Source organism: Falco cherrug, chromosome 2 (genome assembly GCF_023634085.1).
Source record: "Falco cherrug isolate bFalChe1 chromosome 2, bFalChe1.pri, whole genome shotgun sequence".
Lineage (NCBI taxonomy): Eukaryota > Metazoa > Chordata > Aves > Falconiformes > Falconidae > Falco > Falco cherrug.
Window position 1 is genome coordinate 107,923,040 of NC_073698.1, and position 25,064 is coordinate 107,948,103.

At 37.3% G+C, this 25,064-nt stretch overlaps 1 protein-coding gene across 1 annotated transcript; it reads left to right on the forward strand.

Moving 5' to 3' along the window:
* Positions 1 to 1,771: 1,771 nt before the first annotated feature.
* Positions 1,772 to 23,198, forward strand: LIPI (lipase I). The gene is made up of 10 exons (XM_027815269.2): positions 1,772 to 2,030; positions 6,675 to 7,051; positions 8,682 to 8,790; positions 11,281 to 11,382; positions 12,823 to 12,912; positions 14,090 to 14,257; positions 15,858 to 15,950; positions 17,993 to 18,104; positions 18,480 to 18,653; positions 22,413 to 23,198. The coding sequence occupies exons 1-10, from the start codon at positions 1,982 to 1,984 to the stop codon at positions 22,522 to 22,524; spliced, it is 1,386 nt and encodes a 461-aa protein (XP_027671070.2). The 5' UTR covers positions 1,772 to 1,981; the 3' UTR covers positions 22,525 to 23,198.
* The last annotated feature ends 1,866 nt before the right edge of the window (positions 23,199 to 25,064 follow it).

Genomic DNA, 25,064 nt, shown 5'->3' on the forward strand with positions numbered 1-25,064 from the left:
GAGAGGTGAGTCCAACAGGCACTAGTTCAGCATCCTGATTAATACACAGAACTTTATGGACATTGGTTTAGTAAGGGAGTTCTTTCGTGACACTGGTTTCAGAGGGCATTAAATCTGTTTCATGGATTGTTATATCAACATGGGTGGTGCTGTATTTTACTTACATGTAAGTTGACCTTACTGATTTTCAGTTCAAGAGGGAACCTAAAATTCCCTTTCTTTTCTGCATTCATGTATAAAAGAACATGCAGTTCATTCATAACTAGTGGCATTAGGTGTATGTAAAGGTACATATATAAGATTTCTTAGAAGATAGGTGACTGGCTCTTGGCTAAGCACAGCAGATGTACAAGGGCTATTACTGCTTCATTTTTAGTGGTGTTGAGCTCTGCATACTTTTAACTTGTATATGAATGCATACTGTATGCTGAGCGCATGCTGAGGCTGCCTAACTGGTGGTTGCTTGGGTGCTCTAAGTTTTTGTTGTAACAGTTATCTATATTAAAAAGTAGGGAGGGGAAAGAGCCAAATTGACACTGCACCATTACTTGTTCTAAGTAAAATGGAATGTCAGTAGGGCTGTACTTTTTAATAATAATAATTGGACAAAATGTCAAAGATTTGAGATGAAGAGGGAATGCAAAGGAATAACAGGAGCTACCTTAGTGAACTTTACTCAGAATAGGGTGACAAATTTGAGAAATGGAAGCAAAAAAATAAGAAAAGGTCATTGATGAAGCTGAATAGATTTTCATATGAGTAGGTACACTCCGTCATCTTTTTCTTATGGCTGCATTCAAAGCAGAAAAGCCTTTGAAGAACCCTCCTAAAGGCTATCCACTGCAGAAGCTTGTGTACTGCAGCTTTGTTGAGCTGCTCAGAATCATAAGGCTAGCTGAAAAAGACCAATCACTTAAAAGTAGTAACAAAACACACACCATCACTACCGTTAACTGTTGTGGAAGGAAGAGAGGGAGACCTAGACCTAATGTTTAGAAGGACTGTGAAGGTTACACTATGCAAGAAACATTTCTGGTATGTGCCTGCATCATATTTGAATGGTTATGTTATGTTTTTCTTTCTCCTGCAGTGGAAATAATTGGGGGCCAGATATAAACAAACTGAGCATCCAGACTTCTCACTTGAATAATGCAGAGTTTATCTGCATTATTAAACTCCAAGAAACTGAAGTTTGTCTTCTTGTATTTACCCAGTGAATTGGTTTGTAAATAAATGAGCTTCATAAAAATAAATGTTTCTTCATCTGTTTTGTAGTTGAGGACACAGAGGGAATGAATTTAAGGGACATACCCAGAACACCCAGCAAGTCATTCTCTGGGTGAGCTTTGTGGGTCTCTAAGCTCCATCTCTCTCCTAGGTAAGTGTTTTCACAGACCTTCTCTGCATTTAGATTAGAGAATGACTTCTTGGAAAAAGCTTAGAAGGTAATTTTGTGCAAAAATAATCTATGTAGATACAGTTCTCAGAAGTATTTTCAAGTTCTTATAGAAAAATCCTTCTGTCACCAGAATGACTTCTTGTTCTAAGTTTCTTGTGCCCATCTCAGTGCCTCTAACTGCATTTGAGTGACAATAAAAAAAAAGACACATGGTGGGTCGGGTCTTGAATGTGTACCGCTAGTTATTCTGCTTCCTAAATTCCACACATGTAACAGAGTTGTCAGTAATACATAACATTGATTGCTTCTGTGTAAATCTGCTGATAGCCAGAGCGGAAAATGGATTAAAACCCAGTCCCAACCCTTAAAGACCAGAAACTACCCTACCTACTGAAGTCATTCAATAGGAGGAGTCATGAATTGCAGAAGCTTAAACACAGCTTTGCTTTCTGCTTCCTGCTCTACATGTCACTTAGTTCATCAGTGGCATTGAGTTAGGTTAGTAGTCTAGCATACTATAAAGAAACACTCGGTTTGCCACTTGTCTGTGGATTATTACATATCGCTTTTCTCCATTTCCACATGCTGAAATTGTGTCTCTTCATCTGTTTGATACACTGGGTGAAATCAGGTAAGAACCATTAAGCTTATTTGTAATGTAGTCTCTCAGCTTTATTCAAGCATCGAAAAATGAATATTCCTTCATTTAAATTAACCAAAAGATTAAAACTTTTAAATTATGCCTAATGGAGCAGATGATTAGTAAAGAGAATTTGATCACTTTGAAACTAGGACGTAGGTTTTCATTTTAAAGTAAATAGAAGAAAGCCTGATACTTTATCTCTGGCTGTACTTTGCACAGAGACACACTCAGGTATGTGCACTTAGTACCAAGTAAAGAGGAAATTGTGAAATAGTTTTAACGTGTTAACGTAAGTTTATTATTTATTGCTTATTTGATAGGTTGACAGGTTTTCAAGTTACGTGTTATGCTTTAAATAGTAATTTTTTTTTACAAAAAAAGTGTGCACTTACGGTGTTCCCCTTTTAAACCACAGAAGATACAACGCTTACAAATGTACATAGGAAAGTTAAAATATTAACTGAGTTAAAATGCACATGTAACATCCCAACACATATCTGTATGTTCTGAATGTACAGAAAAGTGTATGTGACTACTCCCATAGGTGTGCAGAAAGGGCAGCTGGGTATTCCTTCCAGTAATCAATCAGAAATAAGAGTTTGAAAAACTTCCCTTAATGACTCCTTGCTAAACAATTAAAAGTATTAAATCTGTAAATCTGTTTACTGTGGAATTAGGTAAATACTGTAAAGACATAATATTTTTTTTCTCTATTTACTTTTCAAAGAATAACTGCTGTCATTTCACAGCCATTTGTAAATGAGTTGTTTCCCTTTGACATTTGCTAACTATTAAATAGGTTTCATCAGTTAAAATAATTTCCTTGGAATTTTATTTTATGTATAAGTGATTTCTCACTTCCATGAACCAGACTGTGTCTCTGTTTTATGTCCCTGTCATTCCAGTAGCTTTAGAAGAATTCTTATTTCTAGCAATCAAATGTTAAGAAATCAAAACATTTGAGTGGATATGGAGGAACACTTCAACAATATCTTACCATGAATCTTTATATGTTAGACGTGTAGGAGTGAATTATAAGGATCAGCGCTTAAACATGGATTTAAGAATAATATTTGGCAAAAATGAAATAATTTCCTGTTCTAGCTTTGCATCTGAATAGCAAATGTATTCAAGTAGCTGGTTTTTATTTTAGCTTTGTGTATGACATTTGGGTAATAGAATTTGCGTTCTAGTTTTTTCATCCTAGATCATTAGATGAAAACTAGAGATTAAATGCGACACATTCTATTAACTTCTTAATATCATGTCACATGTATGGCATTTTACCAGGGTCAGGTTATTAAAATTATTTTCATTAAATTCAAATTGCAGCTGAACAGCTCTCAGTTTCAGAACTTCTTGGATAAGTCTGAGAAATGAGATGAGTTGCCTTCCTGTTAGTTAACTTGTCCAGTAACCTCAGTAAAAGTTACTTACATTATTCAGTGTCTAAATTAGGAGAATGATAATACTTACTTTTAAATGTAAGTAATTCTGACTTTTCCCACGTGTAATAATTGCAGCTATTGTGATAAGGTAATAATAGGCATAAAATTTTTGTCTGTTTGATTTCAGACAGGCAGTTTCAGGTCATTTCTAATGCTCTGTAACTTCAACCCTGCTCCAGTTTGCAAATACACATCGGTTTTATCAGGTCTAGTCCAGAGGTGACTGGTTTAATCATCGTAGATATATGGTCTTTCCTTGAGGTCTAGATTCCTATGTGAATTTGTGTCTTTATTGAACCTTTAAGGCACCCTAAGTGCTGTAATTCACATTGTTTACCTTTGTTTAGGTCTGCACTATAGCATCAAATACATTTTTCAGATACCTTGTACCCCCTGCCCCTGCACTTGCCCTTTACTAGTGAGGGCCCACTGTCTGTCTCAGATGTGCAAATGTAGTGGATTTGGTTCAGCCTGCTAGCCCCTTGCTGGGAAAAGGAGAAGAGCTAGAGCTGCTTCTCCTACAACTCAAAAATTCTTGAGAAATTCAGCACTTTTAAAATTAATTTTTAAGGAACTGAGTAGGCACTATTTCTCTTCCTACTTTTGCTTTCTAGAAGTTGACTTGTTTTAGAAAGTTGTTAGCAACAGAAACATTGAGAAAGATGCCATCAAATATCAGACAAAAGCCTTGTGTAAAGTAGCACAGTCCACTAGAAGTCAAGAGATGGGCCCAAATTTCTTTGGCCGTAAACCAGCTAATACCATAACGAAGGCAAAGAGGCCATACAGAGCAGCCATGACAGGCACTGGTGGTGTCCTCAGAATGCTGAGGTGGCTTATCCATGCAAGGCGACCTTAGCAGCCAAAGGATACATTTTAAGCATTAACTTTTGATGTTAATAAGCACACCGAGGGCGGGGGGGAGGGGAAACCAAGTCTTTTTTAAACCTTTTTGAAAAATCTCAACTCTTTTGTCGATCCTGACCGAGCTACATCTTAGCCTTGTGTACCATAACACTCTGAGTACAGAAATGCTAAATACTGCAGGTTTTCTTGTGCCATTATGTATGTTGACATTACAGATTCTTACTATTTCAAACTCAGAACAGGTTCCTGTGTTTCTTCTTTCTTTCTTGGCAATGGTGTCTTTATGGTGATCCAAAACTAGGGAAGGGTTCTGGGTCATCCCTGTACTACCAGGCAGCCATTTCTTATCACTTGATCAAACAATAAGGCCTTAGGGACTGGCAACTTTGCTACCCTGGCCAAAAGAGGAAGAACGAACTACAATGGTCTTCTGTCACAGCACTTTCTAAACTACCCAGATGCAACAAGGTCTTTTACCATCTCATACCAGCATAGGTGTCATATAGTCCCTCTGCTGCCTTCTTCTTGTCTCGCCTCATCCAGGGCCTGCTCTCTCTTCTTCTCTTCCTCGGCTCTCAACCACTTAACCAGCCACACCTGCACCTTATCTTCATCGGCCAACCCACCGCCCCTGAAGCCAACCCACAGCTGTATATTATCAATGTTAATTAACCCAGCTTTATTCTTCTACAATTCCTCCTTTTTTTTCTTAAAATTTCATACCTTGTGTTTTTAACAATCATTACAACCTTTTTACAAATAATTTTCATACAGTCCTCTATAACTCCTCTACAAAGCCTCCCTTTTTTTCTTTCTCATATTTCATACCTCATGTTTTTACCAATCATCACAAACTTTTTACAAATAAACTTTTCATACAATTCAGACAACTTGTTCCTGAACTCATACTCATATTCCTTCTTCACTTTTATCTTGGACTTTTCATCTTCTGCAGGTTGATCACCTTTCTTCTTATCTGCTTTCTTAGCATTTGGGATTTTGATTTCTTCAGAGGGTGGCTCTGATGAACTTATAATGCCTTGTGCTTTCACCTCTTGAGTCTCACTGGACAGCAACCTGAGTGAGCTTTCAGCAGCAGCAGATCTAGAATACAGCACTAACACATCATTCTGTGTCCTGAAAAATTTCTTAACATCCGTGTTGTGGCCCATTTCTTCTTCAACTGGTGACACCTTCAACAAGCACATAAACACCGGCAAGATTACCACCAGGCCGAGCAGCAGCAGAAGCAACGGCAGGAGCCACTCGTGGCACTGCACTGCTCCTGCACCTTCCCCTGGCACAGCCGTCACCGCTGTCTGGCCAAACCCGCTCTGGACCTGCCACCGCTGCAGGCTGCTGCCACATCTGGCTGTGTACTTTGCCACTATCACCCATTACCCTCAGTCTCTCAACTTCTGGGCGATCAGGCTTCCCTCTCTTTGATCCCAGTAGCTCACCTTTACCAGTATCTGATCTGAACCCCCAGGCTCTTCCTGCCTATCTCAACACGATCTGGATCGCAGGCTATCCCTGCCTGTCTCCGCTACATTGGATCACTGCCATTACTGTTTCAAACATCCCCCAGCACAGCCATCACCGCTGTCACCACTCAGTACACTCAGTCTCATAATTTGAAGGGCCTCACACGGGGCGCCAATTGTCACAGCACTCTCCAAACTATCAAGCTGCAACAAGGTCTTTTACTATCTCATACCAGCATACTCTTTGTACAGTCTCTCTGCTGCCTTCTCCTCACTTCATCCAGGGGCTGCTCTCTCTTCTCTTGCTTCTTCCTCAGCTGCTCTCTCTTCACTGGTTCTCAACCACTTGACTTAACCAGCCACAGCTGCACCTACATCTAGATCGGCCAACCCACAGCCCCTGAAGCCAGCCCACAGCTGTATATTATCAATGCTAATTAACCCAGCTTCATTTTTACAGCCTTCTTGTTCATGCAACACGCACTAGTTGTGACAAAATTCTGAGAACCTGAATTTGATGGTTAAGCAGAGAATCTTAGCAACACCGACTACTAATTTGTATTTGTTTGCAGAAAATACATTGTTCAGGAACACTTAGAAAGCTCAATTTTGTATTTGAAGAGTTCAGAGGAGCATAGTGGTTTCTGTAGAGCTATTAGTTAAACTGTGGCTCCTCATTGTTCACTGTATGTTCTGGCGCTTCATTCCAAAGGTCTAGAGTGAACAAAATGGAAGTTCTTCACTTTTAGTGCAAAAATGTGGAAAGAAAATTGCAGAGGTGGTATTTCAGGTGGTCTAAAATGAAATGACTGTACTGTTTTAATCTTTTTCAGATGAGGAGAAAAAATGTCCTGAATTTACAGACCTTAATATAGGCAATGCTTTGTCTGGAACAGAACTCCAAGTCCAGCTACTACTGTACACACGGGAAAATCCAAATTGTTCTGAGAGACTGATTGAAAACAATGTTACTGCATCTGAGTACCTTAATAACTCCAAGAAAATTGTCTTTGTTATTCATGGCTTCAGACCAACAGGATCTCCACCGGCATGGCTAGGTGACATAAAGGAGCTTTTACTGTCTTCAGAGGACATTAATCTCATTATAGTTGATTGGAATCGTGGTGCTACAACTGTGAATTACATAACTGCTGTTGAAAACTGCAGAAAAGTTGCAGAAATACTGAAAAACTATGTTGACCAGATGCTGGTAAGGCAGAGTTGCATCTGTTCTGAATAAGTTTCAATAGCATAGTTTGAATGGGAATGGATATTTAAAATATGTCTAAAGAGAAGCCCAGTGAACAATATCAAATTACTGAAGTATTTACAACTTTGCATGCAGTTATTACTGCATATGTTTAACTCCACCTGAGCTCTTATTTCCCTTTCACTGAAGTATGCCTGAGAGAGCATCTGATTTCTTTAGGCAGCTGGAAGTTTTGGGTCTTCTGGAAAGAGTGAATGCACCAGTGGGGAGGTGAAGTGAGAGATATTCAAATGGTATCCAGCATTAAAATTTTACAAAAGCATCACACTACTATTTTTAATATTAAACTATTATATTTAAAGATTTTAAATGGCAAAGAAATCACAGGCAGAGATATAAATATTTGTTCCAACATGATATAAGCTTCTTGATTCTAGAGGGAGTTGCAGAAACAGTTGTTGATGCCAGTGGTTTTAACTGGGCTTTAGATTTATTGCTTAAGCAAATGAACAAAGCATGTTATCATCTCATTTATGCTATTGTTAGATTTATCACTTGACTTTTCTTCTGTTCTCATCACTTCTTTTCCCTCCTATTCTCTGAAATTTTCAGTGCTGTGCAGTAAGAAAATACTCATGTGAAATTTGAGTAAAAACCCCAGCATTCTAAGAAATGCTTGGGTGAAAGAAGAGAAAGCATATCAGGATCTGTCCTCTGAGACTAGATACAGTGATAACAAATTGCAGTTATGACAATAAGTTTATTGTTATGGGATTGCAAAATGAAAAAGGTCTATCAGAACAGTCCCCAATCCAGAGTGGGTTAAAAAGGTGTATTTTGCAAATTTCTTGATACAGATTTTTGGTGAATTGCTGGTTACAGATCTGCCTGGCAAAACAATGACAGCAGGGCATGCTTAAGCCAATCTTTTTGTGCGAGTCATCCAGGTGATGGTGGTGGGGTATGTTGTGTCCCTCAGCTATCAGTTTCATACTGATTCATGGCAAGCTGCCATGAGGCCTTTGTTAATTCATTTTGGGACATATCAATATGTCAGACCCACATAGCATCCCATCACTTTGCAGAGATTCCAGCAGGCCTGTTGGAATTGTTTCAGAGTTCTTCAGAGTTTTGGGGTTTTTTAAATACTGCCTGCTTTGTAGAATGGGCATCGTAAGGCTTTCCTACAGGTGTGCATTTGGCACCATTATTCAGTGGTTCTGTGGCATAAGGCTTTGTTAATGGTATGTTTTAAATTTATTTTCTTTGAAAAATAAGTCAGAGGGAGATTTTATTTTTTTCCTAGTTCATAGTTTTGATTCATCTTTCTTGTATCTGGTGAATTTCTTCCTTTTCTCTCCCTTGCTCCCCTTCCAGTATGACATTTGGGAAGAAATGTGATTCAAGCTTCCTTTTTAAATTTTTCTAGTCAAAGAATTTCATATTTACTACACTTTTTAACTAGTACAGAATGGCAAACTGAAAAAACTTTGGAATTTACATTTGTTTATGAAGTTAGAAAGTTAGAGATATAACTTAGAGTACTGACAACAAATGAAAACTAAAGCAGTCTGGTGATGTCTGTTCAATTAACTATGGTTGTGGCTTTGGGTTTTTTTTTCCCTGATAGGTGGATGGAGCTTCTCTTGACTCTGTGTATATGATTGGAGTTAGTCTTGGAGCTCATATAGCTGGTTTTGTTGGCCAGAAGTATAATGGCAAACTTGGCAGAATTACAGGTAAGGCTTTTAATCCTGATACATGTATTCTAATGTACCTTCTATTGTTGTAGCTACAAATCACATAGATGCTAGCACTATTGACAAATGAGAACTGACTATTTAGTAACATACAGGAGGGAAAATGTATCCCTGATAAAAGTATCTCTGTGAAAGTCTGCCTTCAGGATGTAAGTTACAGATGACATTTTCCAACCTGCTTACCTCTAATCTCTCAAATGAGAATTGAGTGCTACATCCAGATGCCATGGAAGCTAAATGATATGCTACCTGAGTTTCTGTCTGATTGACAGAGCAAGTCAGGTCCCTGTGAAGGGAAGTTCAAAAGCTCTTGGTCAGACCACAGTTATCGGGCACAAGGATTTAGTTTCAGTTCGAGGTATCTGAACATGATGTAGGCTTTAGTACTTTGAGCTGTCTCATACAGAAAGCTTAGATCAGGTGTGCAGCCTGTTTATGGATACTGGAAATTTTACCTCATCCTTGTTGCATCATCAGCATTGCCATCTGTGGGAGTGATGCGTACAGTGAACACTGAAATACCCTCATGGGGGTACAATTTTCAGGACCACACAAAGTTTAGGATTAACTTTTAGATGCTGGTTCCTAAGGCAGAACCCACAGCACTGATTTGAGTGCACAGGCTCCACGTACTTCTTGTGGTGAAAGCAAAACTCGCTGCAGCTAGCCTGTTGAGAAGGAAGCTGACTAAGCTAAGTATCAGAAAAGGTGAAAAGGGGAGAAGATTGTTGGATCCTGATAGTGTTTAGGATTTAAAAAAGCAGCTGTTTCCAGACTGAAAGAAGACAGTTAGCTCTCCCCGAGATTCATACCTCCCCAAACCCTCTCTTTGGGTACTCAAGTAATTTTTTCCCCCAAATGTAAGAGGAGTCAGTGGCCAGCCTTAAGAAAGGGAATTAGGGACTCCTCCCCTTTTTGTACAGTAATCTGAAAGTCAGGGCATTTTCTAAGAGTATGATAGGCTCCAGCTATATTCTGTTTGTTAAGAATATAATTTCCACTTTACACAATTTCCTAGAGTTGCCATCACTGGTTGGGGACAGTCTTGACTGCAATGCTAGGCTAGCAGGTCTGTGTCCTCTCTGTACATTAACTGGGAGCCTCACAGATCCGTATCATTTCTGAACTCAGATGCTCACAGTCTAATGGAATTATATGAAATGTTTCAATCACCTTCTTATAATTACAGATATGGATGACTAAAGACAAAGACTGAGTAGTCCAAATCCACAAGGCCCGTAACCTCTTATGTGACTATTTTGATACTTTTTCTTTCAAACAACTTGTGCCAGTGTCCCAAGCTGATGTTGCAAAAGTGAGATTTTAAAAAGGAAAAGATATTTTCTTCATCACTGTTTGGAGGTTTTGGAAATACAAAACTAATTATAAACAATTAAAACAATGACCTTTGTCACCTGGGGTACTATAAACGTGAATTCCTGGCATTCCATGATACTTTGTGGTAGTCTGGGTCTTGGTTATCTCAGTCTTGAGAGAGAACCTTCCTAGACTATTCCTTACAGCACATCTGCCAGTTAAATCATAATACAAGTTTTGATAGTCTGAGGTCATACACTGTCCCTTTCAGTCCATGAGAATGTAATTAGGAGTCATTTAAGTGTAGGAATATGTTTTGCATTGACAGTTGTATTTTCCATCTTTGCTGCTTTTTCTTTTCCTGTCTTTGTGCTTTTGTTGTCAAGAAAATAGGAGCAGAGCAACCCTCGGCTAACAATTTTGCTTTCCTGTGAAGGACAGAAATTACCATCTTGAAAATTATCAGGCTTCAGGGCTGCACAAAAATAATTCCCTATCCCTAAAATGAATGACAATACGCAGTGTTTATACTTCAAATACTTTGTCACCCAAATCCCCTCCTCCTTATATAAAGTGCTTTTTGTGGATCTCAGTTGGAATCTCTTGTCATAGTTGAGTTTTGATGTTTTCACCCTCAGGTGAAATTGTGGTCAAAAGCTAGTGTTTCACTTAGTTGTATATAACAATTGTTTTTCTACAAGTAATTGCAACAGCAGCTGATAAAATGATGGAGGCATGTTTGAAATTGTCTCCATCCAATTTGATTTCTTCATCTTGTGTTTTTTGTGCATTTTGTTTTTAGGAAGTACATAACAGCTATGACATTTTCTAGGGAAAAGAACAAAATTAATTCTTCCGAATTGATCCCTAATGCTTTTGGCTTATATTCATCTGGAGAACTGGGAGATGAGCACAACTACTTAGGGAAAGAGAGAAATTCAAAGATATGGGTTGATCAGTTTTGTGGTAGGGACCCTTGCTTTGCTTAGCAAGTTGAAGAATAGAAACTTCAGTAGAATTGTGCTGTTTTTTTCTTTCTATTATTATCCCAGGAAAATGAAGTCTTTGACAAATAATGCTCAAATGTTGGTCTTGTATATATCTGTAGAAACAGAGCCCAGGATTTGTAATGCTATTGTTATTTTCATTCAGGACTTGATCCAGCAGGCCCTTCGTTCACTCGACAACCTCCAGAGGGGAGACTGGATCGTACTGACGCACAATTTGTAGATGTAATCCATTCAGATAGTGATGGTAATGACATAATCTTAACTTTCCTATTTCAACTCAAAAGCAGTAAAGCAAAAGAGAAGGGACAAACTATTTCAGTAACATCAAAACTGTGCTGCAGAAGTATATTTTGTGTTATTAGATGGATTCCTGTGCTGTTGCTTTTTAACATTACCTGTACTTTTTAAACTGTACTGTATGTTATTATACCTATTCATGAAGAAATTGAAAGTCAGCTTTGCTAATGAATTAAACAATAATGAACTGTTTTGTTCAGTTCTGACATAAGTAGCCATGTTATTGAGTTAAATTTCATGACTGAACCTGAAAATATCAAAATAACTTTTATGTCCAACACCTAACAGAAGGCATATGTAGATAACTGTATAGTCATGGGTCCATTTATTGTCATGCAAAAATAGCAACTACACCACTGTCATTTATGTCTTGTTATAGTATATTCCTTCTGAATACAAAAACCTGAAGTCTGCACATTGGATAAGGTGTGCCTATTGCATTCATTTATGATACTGTTATTTGAGAAATAGTTCAGTGTTAACATTGTTTTGTTGTGCTAGTGTGTATGAACATAGCAGTTGTAAGGACATGATTATCACTGATTTGGTCCCTTTTGAGACAGACAGTCTCAGCTGTATCACATTAGTACACTACAAATCCACTGCTTAAAATTCTAAATCGCATTACTGTAGCATTAAAGTGAAGAACATTGTGAAGGCTGCTTCATCCATGCTATAGTCTGTTACTTTTTTTCTCTCAAAAGCATAAGTAAACCTTTCAAACCTACAAGACATGTCCTATTATTCATGTAATTTCCTATCAGTTTCTTGAATAATATTAAAAATTAAGCATTTTACTATACAAATTTATATGTGAAGCTGTAAAATACCAATTTTTGTAATGCTCCAGTTATGTGAATAAAGTGTGGTAAAAAGGAAGGTAGGTGAGACTGAGCTAAATCTTACTCATGGTCTTCCATAGGTCAGATACTGATTTTTCTACTTTGATATGCTGCTTACTTTAGCATAGCTCAGAATCCAATGTCACATGCAAAAAATGGAAAATATTACTCTAATGAAAATTACATTGGGAAGGAATTTTGGTTACTGGAGAGAACATGAACTTCATAAATTTCTTTGTGTAAATAATGCCTCAGCTACAGCACTGAATAGTTGCTTCTGTTCTTTTTTTTCTGTGGCAATAGGAATCTTATGCACATTTGTACACGTTTGTGTACAGCGTTTTACATGTGTATAATTTTCTCAAAAAGAAAAAACCCATGGTTTTTAACTCATAACATGACTTGCATTTACAGAACTAAAGAACAGTATGATTGCGAAAAGAAAAATTAAGACCTTTATGTTATTTTTAATGAATGTAATGATAAAATTATTGACTGCATAATGTTGTTTATGGTTTTTTTGGTGCATAATCTTTTTACTTTAGCACTAGGTTTCAAGAAACCTTTAGGAACCATTGATTTCTATCCAAATGGTGGAATGGATCAGCCTGGTTGTCCGCAAACAGTATTCAGTGGTAAATAAAAATGTGTTCAATTAATGAGAAAAGAGTTTGAGATCAAATCAAAAAAGATTAAACTGAATTCAATGGACAATGCACGTATTCAATAATATGGCAGCTGAGGCCATTGTATACTTTATTTTTCATCCCCACTCAGCAAATAAGAAATAACAAAGACATTTGACATCTTTTATTTAAATAAAGATCTTCCTATAAGCATACATACTCCATCATACCATTATTATTGGTATGATGGAATTATTATTACATATACAGTCTGCATACAGCAATCATTATTTTTGTGTGTTTATATATGGCTAGGCATGGGGAAAGATGTTTGTATCCAAGTGGTCTGGACAGGATCATTTCCATATGATGTGGAAGGCAAGGCTTTCAAGTCTTCCTTGTGTCTTAGGCTCCTCCTGGTTGGCAATGATGAACTAGGGTTTGGACAAGTCTTTTAGGCTCTGGGATGAAAGCAGTTTTACAACACGATCTTTTGTTGTGGAATTTTTCTTATTTCAACCTCCATAAATCTTATGCAAGGTTGCTGTCCATTGCTTTTGTTTACTTTTTTTTGGATATGTTTGTGTCTGTCTGTGTTTCTGTTTCTAGTCAGCACAGTGCTGCTACAAATTAGAGCAGCTGTAAAAGCATAGGGCTTCCACAGGCTTGCCGTGAGTATGGGAGAATCCATTAAGACTCAGGATCAGCTTTATCTGTACAATTCTCATAGTTTGTTTTGCTAGGAGAGGAAGGAATTTATATATAGAGAATAATCTCTGAAGTGTTCTTCATGGTAATTTTTCTGCCAAAATATTCTGCACTGGATGCAATGTGGCAAATTTTAACTCAGACTCAGGCTTTATAACAAAAAAATATATGTTTGCATTTTATATATCTATATACATATAAAAAAAAATTGATGGGATTTAGTACACTATTTCTTACATATAAAACACTGTAACTTTTTGCTTTACTTGTAATATTCAAAATAGTCTTCAATTTCTTCTTTTTCTGTGTGTACATCCAGTTTTTACACTTGGTGGGCAAGTAGCCAAAGAATAAAGGCATGGGTAACTAAGAACGATTCAGCTAAATGGGATTACTGGATTGCTTTGACAACACCTCTTCTTTGATGAAGAGAAATGATTACATATTCTTTGTATATTTTGTTTTTTCTTTCCTGAAGGACTTCAGTATTTTAAGTGTGACCATCAAAGATCTGTTTTCCTCTTCTTATCATCTTTGAAAGGAGAGTGTGACATAATAACATACCCTTGTGACTCTTACTTGGATTACAAGAGAGGAAAATGTGTTGATTGTCAAGCTTACCAGCCAATGTCCTGTCCAGTACTGGGTAAGTGTTACTATATCTGCTCTGGGCTGGGTAAGATTTTCCAGGGAATCCAGATTAGCTCTTTCTGGGCCTTCTCCAGAGATCTGTAGTATTGTGTTAAGGGATCTGTAGAGACTGATCACAGGCAGAGCTGCATACTGCTTAAAGTACTTTAAAGTTTATGTCTTCGTCTGCTTTATAGTTATCATTTAGACACAGGCTCTGAATGTTCCTAACCTTTGATCATTATGCTTTCCAGTCTGAAATGGGTTCACAATGGATCTCCTTGCTATAGAGAAACTGCTTCTACTTGGTTCATCACTTTAGGCTTTCACAGTGTGTTATCCTCCATAGAATACATGTGGTTTTTATTTAACAGTAGTAGTGGTTACAGCAACTTCATGGTTTCTCTGGCTTTTCTTTTGGAATCAAGCTTTTATTTGGAGGGGGTTTTAGGTGTTTGGGGTTTTATCGCTTTTAGAGAGGAATTGGGGACAGTTTGAAAAGAGCTACGGTAGTGTGAGCATTTTCTAGTTGTCAGGGGTTTCTCAAGAACGAAACTTTAAAAATATTTAATTAAAAGTTAACATTCAGTTTGTACCACATCTTTTTTACATCTTTATATTGGGATTTACACCCTATTTTAGTTAGATCAGGTTTGAAGAAAAAGCATAGATAGATCTGTATGCTATTTTATAATAAAACCCAACCATAACGGGACCTTATAATATGGCAGAAAGACTCCAGAACTTCCCCAGAAAGGTTATTAACCACGCCTGATGTACTAGTACAGAATGCCCAAGCTAGAGGTGGAGAAATCTTTGACCAGTCAGATGCCACTTTTTTTTTTTTTTTTTTTTTTTAAATAACTATAAAACCTATGAGGAAATGGCATGCACCTGAATCCAGGAGCTGGGAAGAGAAACAGCATCCTTTTGCTGCAAGCTTTCCTGCTTACTGGCGTGCAGTGACAGCTCTGCAGTCTGGAATTAGCCCTTGTTGTCCAGTCTAGGTAAAGAGATCAAGAGGAAGAGAATATGATCAGCCGTTTTAGAAACAAGGACTAGTTGTCAAGTCCCAAAGACAATAAGCATGGAACTCAAAAGTTCTTTCTGCATTACGTCGATAAGCTTAGGAAGTTTACAGAGTATCTAACATTTTATTAAATAATATCCACAATTATACACTAAAGAGTTTTAAAATACTTACTTTAATGATTAAAAAAAAAAAGGAAGAAAGAAATTTTACCTAATATGAAGATGTTCTGTAACTATTCTCTGCAAATATATGGGCTACTTCTTTGGGTTTGTTTTTATTAACTCTGCAGGAGTTTATAAGCACTATTTTTTGGAGTTAGTACTCTAGACTAAATAGATTCCAACTATTACCTTATGACAACTTTAGTGATGCTAAAATATTAGAAGAATGAAATACTTAACCTGCTACGTTCTACTATACTCAGGGGATTCCTGCGTTTTCCAAGTCAATTTACTTTCTCAGAGAATATTTAAGAAAATTAAAGCCAAATCTGTCACTTTGGATGAGATTCTTTTTTGTAATTGTATGTGTGTCATGGTTTTGCTAAATGTCTGAAATGAAATATTTAAATTTTGGATTACAGGTTATCATGCTGATAGATGGAAAAAACTGTTAATCCCAAAGACTTCACCAACAAAAGCTTATTTTGATACCTCGGACCGACACCCATTCTGCAGTGAGTGACTGAATACATACATACCAAACTTCATGAATTGTTATGGCTGTTATTTGTTAGCTGATCTGGAGTGAAAGCATGTTTAAAGTAGAAAGTTATTGTTAGCTGCTGTGTAAAATGGTGTAATAAACCATGAGTGTCAGTTCACAGACTGGAGGAAGAAGAATGATTGTGGCAGAGTAGGCAATAAGTGAACTGAGAAAGAAATGTGACTTTAAAAGTAATGGGATGAACTACCAAGAAGTCCAGGAGGGAAGAAGGAAGCCAGAAAATGAGGATCAAGTGATAGGAAAAAACTGGAAGTGAGAGAACCTGTTTAGATATGATCATTGCTGCCATTTTCCAAGAGCAAAAATGGGAAGTGAGACTGCCCTAGCTGGGGCACAAAAAAAAAAAAAAAAGAAAAAAAAAGAAACCTGTCTTTCATTGCTGTTTCTTCCAAAGGGCCATGGAGAGGTTAACAAAGATGTGACAGATTTTACATAACTCCTATTCCCAGTGGTCTATCAGCTCAACCCAAACACGCTACCACTGTTCTCCCTGGCTCCTGTCTGCTTGGGTTTTGCTTTTTCCTGCTCTCAAGGCTGCACAGGCCGCTAGGTCTGTCTCTTCTTCGTTACTTTGACAGAAAAATACAGATTTGCTTTCACTCTCACACACACTAAAATCTCGGAATTCATCAAAATTCTTGATTTTGGTGAATCTTGATGATGGAAGAAGTACACTGCAGAAGAAAAAAGATTATGTATGGTATTCTGGGACAGGAGTGGTAGACGAGAGAAAAGAGGGGGACAAATATTATCAAACACAGGAGGAGGCACATGGAGAGGAATGAGAAACCTTGTAATGACAGCGTAAGTTTAAGGGAAAATATGCAAAGTAAAGAAGAAAAATGAGTCTACTAAACCAGCCTGAAACATAGGTCCTTTGTTAACTAAAGCCTTACTTTAATTCTCAGTATATAAAACCATGAGGAGAGAGAAATTAACCAGAAGTCTTAACTAAGTGAAACTGTAAACCTGAGCAGGGCAAGTTTTTCATACAAGGTGAGGCTTGGTCTTTTAGAAAAGAACGTTAAAAAGCAATATAAAAAACAAAAAGAAATTTTGAAATTGGCTTCCTTACTTTGGGAGTAGTAAAGGTGTGTTTCCTCTGGGTAGCCATAGCACAGTTACAGTGTTGGTGGTGGTTACAGAAGTGTGGTGGAAGGCCAGGTCAGGGTTTCTGAGGGCTCAGCGGGGCAGTGCCCGCCCCAGGTACCCAGCCTGTTGTCCTGAGGCCGTGGGCCCTCCAGGAAAGGGGGAGAAGGGGCTGGAGCATGGGAGATCAATCAGATACCTCTCCTCTTCCTGAGTCTTCCCCATGAGTGTCTAGTATCCACACAGAGGTTTTGGTAAGTTGACTTCTCTGAGGGAAGGGTGCTTGGAGGACCTGTATTGTTGCACCTGCTTAGGCTGGGCAATAGCAGCAGGGAGAGGGGAGGAACAGCATCGGCACAAGCACGGGAATAATGTCTCTTCAGCTTTACTGCCCGATTAATCTGCTTACCTAGCTAACTGCCCACTTTGCCTATATATAAGGCTTGTGCCGATGCTGTTCCTCCCCTCTCCCTGCCAATGTATCTCAGCTGTTTTCTGGACATGTCTCTGGTGGATAATGTGCTAGTCTTGCCACGCTAATGGCTGTAATATCACCTCTTTGCAGAGCTTGCCAAAACCTGAAGGTGCTCGTTAGGGCTTAATTCTGCTTTTTTTCCTTAGGCAGGTCAAACTTTTCATGCTACTTCTGATGGTAGCTTTCTGATGCAAATCCTTTTTATGTAAGAACTGGAGGAAATTATACACTAATTACATTCCAAGCAGCCATTTGGTAGAAGCTATTTTTTGTCAATAGCTGCCTTATTCTGCTTTGAGCTGGTAACTTAAATGTAGAGTCACTATTCCTGTCATCAGTCACTGAATGCTTTTAACAGGGTGATAATAACAACTGTGTCCTCTTAAGGTCATTCTTTGAATCTTGTTATTTCCTATTTCTTTTTGCAGTGTATAACTACATACTGGATATTACTACTTGGAATAAGAACATTAGGAGAGGTTTCATTAAAGTTAAAATAACAGACTATGCTGGAAACACAGTAGAATCAGAGATGAATAGGTATGTTGCGCTTTGTCTCTGAATCTCTTTTATCACTTTATAAGAATAATTTTCTGAGTTTCCTGAACTTTTAACTTGTTAACTTGTAAGTAAAAAAATTATAATGGGGTTGTTAAGACTTGGCCATGGCTCCTGTTCATGGAGATTGCTCAGTGTCAGAGGCAATGCTCCTCACACTGAAATGATCCTCTCTCCATTTATGAACTAGCCCAGGTTCTTGCACAGTACTCATTTGAATCCACTTCAAGGTATCTTTGTTCTGAACAATCAGAGTTGATATATCTTGCAAGATTTCTGATCTTAATAATGCTGCTTAGCAATAATGAATATTACTCGGCTAACAAAACCCTGACTAGCTATAATGTTTTTCTTCAGTGAAGCTTCAACATTTCAGCAATACAAAAGAGTCAAAGTACTAACTGGATTTTACCAAGACCTTGACAAAATATCAAAAATTTCCTTGACCTTTTCTACGAAGACTTTACTAAGCCCAAAACACAAGCTTAGGATTCTCCAGATGAGTCTGAAATCTCTTAATAATCCAGAAAGGTAAGCATTTGTCACATATCAAAGTTGTGTATCGACTGAACTGCTCAGCATGTTTCCTCAGAAATATGTATTTCCCTCTATTGATTTTTTAATAACATATTCCTAGATGCATGAATATCCTTCTCATCCTACCCAAGATCAAATTTATCATGGGGAAGTCACGCAGGCTGCTGCTGCTGGCTGGTCACAATGGGTTTTCAAGGACCATTTACGTAGACCAGCCTGACTTACACCTGTATGGTTAAGTTCTCCTCCAGAAGATAAATTTTAGTAACACTTTTCTGATTTTAATCATGTGTCCATACACAACTTTTCACACTTGGTTATGAAATTGAGCACTTCAGCTACTTGTGTGACTAGCATAGGCTTTTGGTCTTGTTGCTGAAAGTAGAGACCTTCCAAGACCAAAACATAGTCTATGCTTGCCTATGCTTAAAATTAAATCACCTGCATTTTTTAATAATTAAATATCATTGTTAAGCTTTTATTAATTATTGCTGGCTTAAAATACATTAGCGTTATTGCCATATGTTCATTTTTTAGATCTCCAGAGTTACTTGTACAATAGCACTAGCAATTAAATTTTACTTTTGCGTCTTGTTAAAGTAACATATTATATGGATTAGGTAAGAAATATCCAGGAGCAGCAAGAGTACTTTATTTTAGAGTTGTTACATTTATTTGCTTCATATGAATGGCAGACTCAACAAGGTCAGAATTTAAAATAAAACCTAGTAATGGTTATCAAATAAGTAATGAGTGGGAATAATATTACAGTAAGATTAAGTCTTAAGTCAGTCTATTTTATTAACTTGAGAAATAACATTTAAGGCTTTCTGATAATAGCTTAGTAGAAATTGGGTATGGTGCTTTGTAAAAATTATGAAACCTTGTTAAATTAATCTATTATTTCATATTTACTGGAAAAGAGGAGGAGATGGGTGGGAGAGGCTTAGGAAGAAACAGAACACTTAGTAATCCAAATAGTACCCCAGAACGTATATCCATTAGACTTTATTACCTTGTTGAAGGCCATAAGTCTCAAGCTTTCAGGTGAACTGGCATGATTTTATTTAAAAGCATTTGGTGATGAGAGATAATCAAAGCTCTAAATCATGTTAATTTTTTTTTTTTTTTCTCAACCAAATGGTGATAAATCAGAAAATATATTTCGTGCAAGGCTATCAGCATTCAGGACTTTTTCAGATAATGATCTAGGAAATAAAGAAGATTTTCAGTGAACAGCCCTTATTGGTTTTGGGTTTTCATTCCCATTATTCTAATTCCTGTTAGTTTTAAAGTAAGATGCTCTTGATTTGCTTTAATATAGAATACACTAAAGTCCTTCTTTGTACAGAGCCTCATCAGATGGCACTCATATAGGCACATTAGATACTTTTAGATAGCAGTGGAAAATAGTGTATTGAATCACCATGTGGAGGTAATTTAAATGCAGATGTTACAACACTATTGGTTGCTATAATTACATAATTGCTCATTGTAATTATAACTACCTATATTTACCTTATTTAGTTACATATAATTACAACAATTACTTGAATACAGGATAATCAACTAGAAACCACATTAAAAATATTTAAATTATTCATATAAAAACTAGTAGGTAAAAAACAGGGGACAGGTGCAGGGATAAAAGACAACAGGGTTCTCAGTCTCCCCAGATCTGGGTTAATAGCAGACAGTGGAAGTTTGGGGAATATCACTGACAATTGTCTACTGGGCTGGGCCGTTGTTCATGCAGATGGTGTGGGAATGTGGGAGTGCTAAAAGGTACATATAAATCTGAGACTCTCTTTCTGGTCTCTGAGATAAATCATTCCTGCTCACCCATAAAACCAGAAAGCTTTCCTAACTTGTGTGTGTCCAGGTGTCAGCTCTTCCAAAATCTTCTGAACCTGTCAGTCAGTTCAAATGCAATTTATGGGGAGGGTGAATGTCTCAAAGATATTTAGGCCAGCCACCTTTGGATTTTTTAAACCAAAACAACAACAGGAGTAATAAAAAAGAAGACTTTATTAATACCGCTACTGAACAAGAGAGTCTGGCATGCCCTTGCTTTTTAGTAGAGAGCAGAGAAGCCACATGGGGTGGGGGCTTACGAGAGCCTTGCCTAACAAAAAAATTATTTGTGTTTTGCTCCTTGTTGGTGAACTGGAGAACCTGCTGCTTGCTCAGGGCTACTTTCCTGTAAGGCATTCTGGGTACTCAATAATCACAGGCTTAGATGGATTGCACTTCACATGGGATCAAGTATGTTGGAAACCCTATGATTTTATTTCTACTATTCATCATTATGGTCTGTTGAAGTATTGTCCCCCCTGTGGTTAGATAGAGCCCTTCCCAGGTGATGACCGCTGTTTGAGAATGACCATGCTAACACATTGTGCTGCTGTGTTGCAAATACGGTTGCAAATGTGGTAAAATACAGCATCGTACTGTTAGGTGAGATATTGAAAATCAACTTGGGAAATGGATGCATGCAATAATTTTATATTGTTATGGTCAGAAATTTGTCCTGTGAATTCTTTCTTATAAGGATTTTTAAAATGCTGGCAATTTCAGTGCTTTTATGTCTCTTTTTTCTTCCTCTACAAAAATAATATAATAGTAAACCATTAAATTCAAACCAAAAAAAATTGTGCATGAAGGTTTGGATGAAGTTCTATGGTTTGCATTATGCTGAATACCAGAATTTGTCTTGATCTTCTTAGTCATAAAATCTACTGTCTTATCTTTGTGGCGACATTAAAAGGCCTCAAATTCTTACACAGAAATCCAACAGTCCTTTCACATGTAGACAGGTGGAGCCGTGACTGGCTGGAAATCTTGCACTAAACGGCAGCAACAGAAGTGCCTGGTGCAATGTTCTTTCTCAAGCTTTGTCCTTTAGCTGGTCCACTGTACACTACATCCCAGTCTGAGGTGGATTGTGTTGTATAGCCATATCTGTGAGTTCAGAGAAATATAGAAGATAATTTTAAATAAAATCATAGCTTGTACCCCCTTAGAGGGGACATTAGAGGGTATGCTAGTCATTTGTCTGTTCAAACCAGCTCTCACTGTCTATAGTAGCTCATGAAGGACAGAGCTATGACCTGTCTCTGTCCTAAGAGGCAAAGCACCTATCTTGATGTCAAAAAGTAAGATTTTGTGTGTGACTCCCTGTGTGACCTCTGTGTGTGTATTCATGTAGTATTATGCAGTTCTGAGTTTTCTAGGTCTTTAGATGACAAATTACTCTTTTGCATGAAACTTTCTTATGCGTGCTGTCATTGCAACTGAAAGAGTTAAAAGATATTATGATGTGGTTTTCTACTTTCCTCTGTGGGATGAAAGCAGAGAAACTTTCATATCTAGGGAACTCAAAATAAATTATTCAGGCCCAGTGTTAACAGGAATTGAGCTGTTCTTGGACCATTGTTATAAAGAATTAATTTGAGAATTAATGGATGAAATATTGCATCTTTTTAGTTCAGACTAATGTGATACACTTCTTACTTGTGCCAGTTTGCACCATCCAGCTGATGTCCTGGTTGTTGTTCACAGTCTAGCAAAACCACTCAAATGATGCGTAAAATAGGGTGTAAACTTAAGAAGACATTTCTTCCTGTCCTGAGTACTGTCTCTGAGAGGTCGTAAATACTGGATGTTTAATAATTCAAATACTGAGGCTTTTTTTCTATTAATGTTAACTTTTTCTGATGTGCACATTTTTTTTTTCTTTTTCTGTATTTCTAGGCTGCAGCTGTGCAGATACGATTTTGTACTGATGGAGAACATTGAACTGACCTTCAAACCTATCCCTTGTCAGGAGAGGGGGTACATGAAGAGAGAGCTTCTAGTAACTTAATTTCTCTTATAGCAGTGGCATTTTGATTCTTCCTCAGGATAAAGACTGCAATGAGAAAAGAAATGAGATATGCTAGATTTATTTTCAAGAGTCTACCTGGAGATACTGGCTTTGAGTGCCTTAGGGTGAAATTAATTGAAAAGTACAGATATCTATGTATCTGGGAAATATGAATAAAGTAAATGTATCATGGTGGAGAACATGCAATGGTCTATTCATTATTATTTGTTAGCAGTGAAGCAACTGCTGAATTAAATATGAATTATCTGCATAATCCTGGCACGTTATTTGTCAAGTCATACATATATTTAATTATTTATTATTTGTAATGGCTTTTACATGGAAACAGAATTATCTGTCTACTAAGTGAATTTAATATACTGTACATGTGATCTACAGATCTAATACAGCAGTTTTGCTGTACTATGTTCATTGGATAATGTTTTCTCATTAGATAATGTCAGTCTGAGAATTGGAACAATAAGATTTGTGAGCACATATGTAAATTTGCTATTTAAATTAATTATCTTTATGTTCATTGTCGATGAATATTATTGCATCTATTCAGATTTTTTGGGAAATGGACAGGGCAGCGATGTTTCAGATAGGAAGTAATTCTAAAGTCTGTTCTGAAGATAACAACTTGAAGATGAAATAAATGCATTTTCATTCTGTTTCAGTTTGGGCTTCTTGGAATTAGAGCTGCTGCTCAGGTTGAGGTCCATGACAGCTTTGCACCTATTGGAGTGTGAGCAGGAGTAAGTCCTACATAAAGAATTCTTCCTCCAGTTCAGTAAAAGGTTTTCCAGTGCCAGACTGCCTTTGCCTTTCCTGATGGTAGTGATTGAAGAAGAGATATGTGTATTTTTCTTCAAGGTTGTTTTATGTATTTGACCCTGATTTCTTGTGTAAATGTGTCCTATGCATGTTTTCCTTTTCCTTTCTTATGTCCCTGCTGTCTCTGCTCTTGACAGCAGTATTTGGGTGAATCTATTAACCAATTTCATCGGAGTGTCAATGGAGCGGGATGTCGAAAACTTATGAATTGTAAGTGTTACTGAAAGTCAACAGTTGGGTTAGAAGGAAGATGGAAGACATTGTCCTAAGGAAGGGAAAGCAAGTTATAACTTCGCCCTTTTCATTGCAAGAACTAGCTCCAGCGTGCTGGTCAGTATGTGCAAAGCTCTGAAGCAGCCACTGCACATGCTTTACTTGTCAAGACACACCAGAAAAATACAGAACGGTGGACAGACTTGCTCATGGACTGACTTTTTAAAAAAAAATATTTCTTCTATAGAAATGGTAACTACTTAACCATAGGTTTTCTCAGGTGATACCTTACTCAGCTTTATTATTTTATTGTATACTTCTTTGTTCCTTTCCTCTGAGGGAGCCATTAGGAGATGCACAGGAAAAGATGCTTTTATCTGCTTACATGCATGTGTATGGAGGGGTTGTTGTTTTGTTCTTATTTATCCTCCTTTTTTTTTTTTTAACAAAAAAACCCTGCTGTTGTTCTGCTTGTTTTCATTCTGCAGGTTTTTCTCCAACCTTGCTCTGATCAACCCTAGTTTCCCCTTTCCAGGTCTCTGAGCCTCCTTTCTTTCATCACCTTGGCTCCAAATACCCATTTCTTATATCACCTTAAAAAAAGCGTAGAGACCTAAGAGTACATTTCAGATAACTTGAACTAGAATCTTTTAATGGGTGACAGATGTTCAGGCAAAGAAATGTATCGGATGGCTTCTTAAATTTCCTTTTAATGTTGCTTTCTGCAATTTCTCTGAAGTTTTACATGTTTTTTAAAACCCTTTATATTTTTTATGTTTTATATTTTTGCTTTTTTTTAATTGATTTTATGTTCTCCTGAGAAGAACTGAAGTGCAGAGGTGTGAGTATGATTTTTGACTATAATTTTTTTTTTGCTTGATATACTCAATTGCAAGTTTATAGATAGAAAAATTAATGAACTTGTATTAGCTCTAAATTGGCAGCTTAAAGGGTAGATATACTGCTCTTTCCAGTAGTGGAACTGAGTGCTTGTTTATTACCACAGCTATTATTGATGTAGTTGTCAAACAAGTGGGTTTTTTTCCCCTATTTTGTGAATGTAACCATACAAGCTTGATTTTCAACAGCTTACTCTATTTAAAGACAGAGACACATAAAATTCTACCTTTTCAGCATTTGCTGGTGTTGGCATTTTCACCCTTTGCCATTTACTTGCTCCCCAGATTAGGGTAGAACTCTGGTAATGCAGACCTTGGAAAGGAAACTTGCACTAATATATACTTGTAGGCAGTAGTCAAAACTCATGTCCCATGGATTACAAGTCTCCTGCATCCTTTATCTATCATACAAACATACTGACAAAATGATGGCTAGACAAGCAGTTGTGATATATTGAGTTGTGGGGTAGAACAAGACACGAACAAGAAAATGTGCAGAGCTGAGGACTGAGATACCTTCCTGGAATTTTTGTTACAAATGCTGGAAATGTAAGGTAAGATGTGTTGAAAAGATACAAGGAGGCATACAGA

Bases quoted from the DNA above. Each gene is read 5' to 3' on its own strand.
- LIPI (XM_027815269.2), top strand. From the start codon at position 1,982: ATGCTGAAATTGTGTCTCTTCATCTGTTTGATACACTGGGTGAAATCA. The intron at 7,052-8,681 runs GTAAGGCAGAGT...TTTCCCTGATAG, and splicing joins ACTATGTTGACCAGATGCTG to GTGGATGGAGCTTCTCTTGA. The intron at 14,258-15,857 runs GTAAGTGTTACT...TTTGGATTACAG, and splicing joins AATGTCCTGTCCAGTACTGG to GTTATCATGCTGATAGATGG.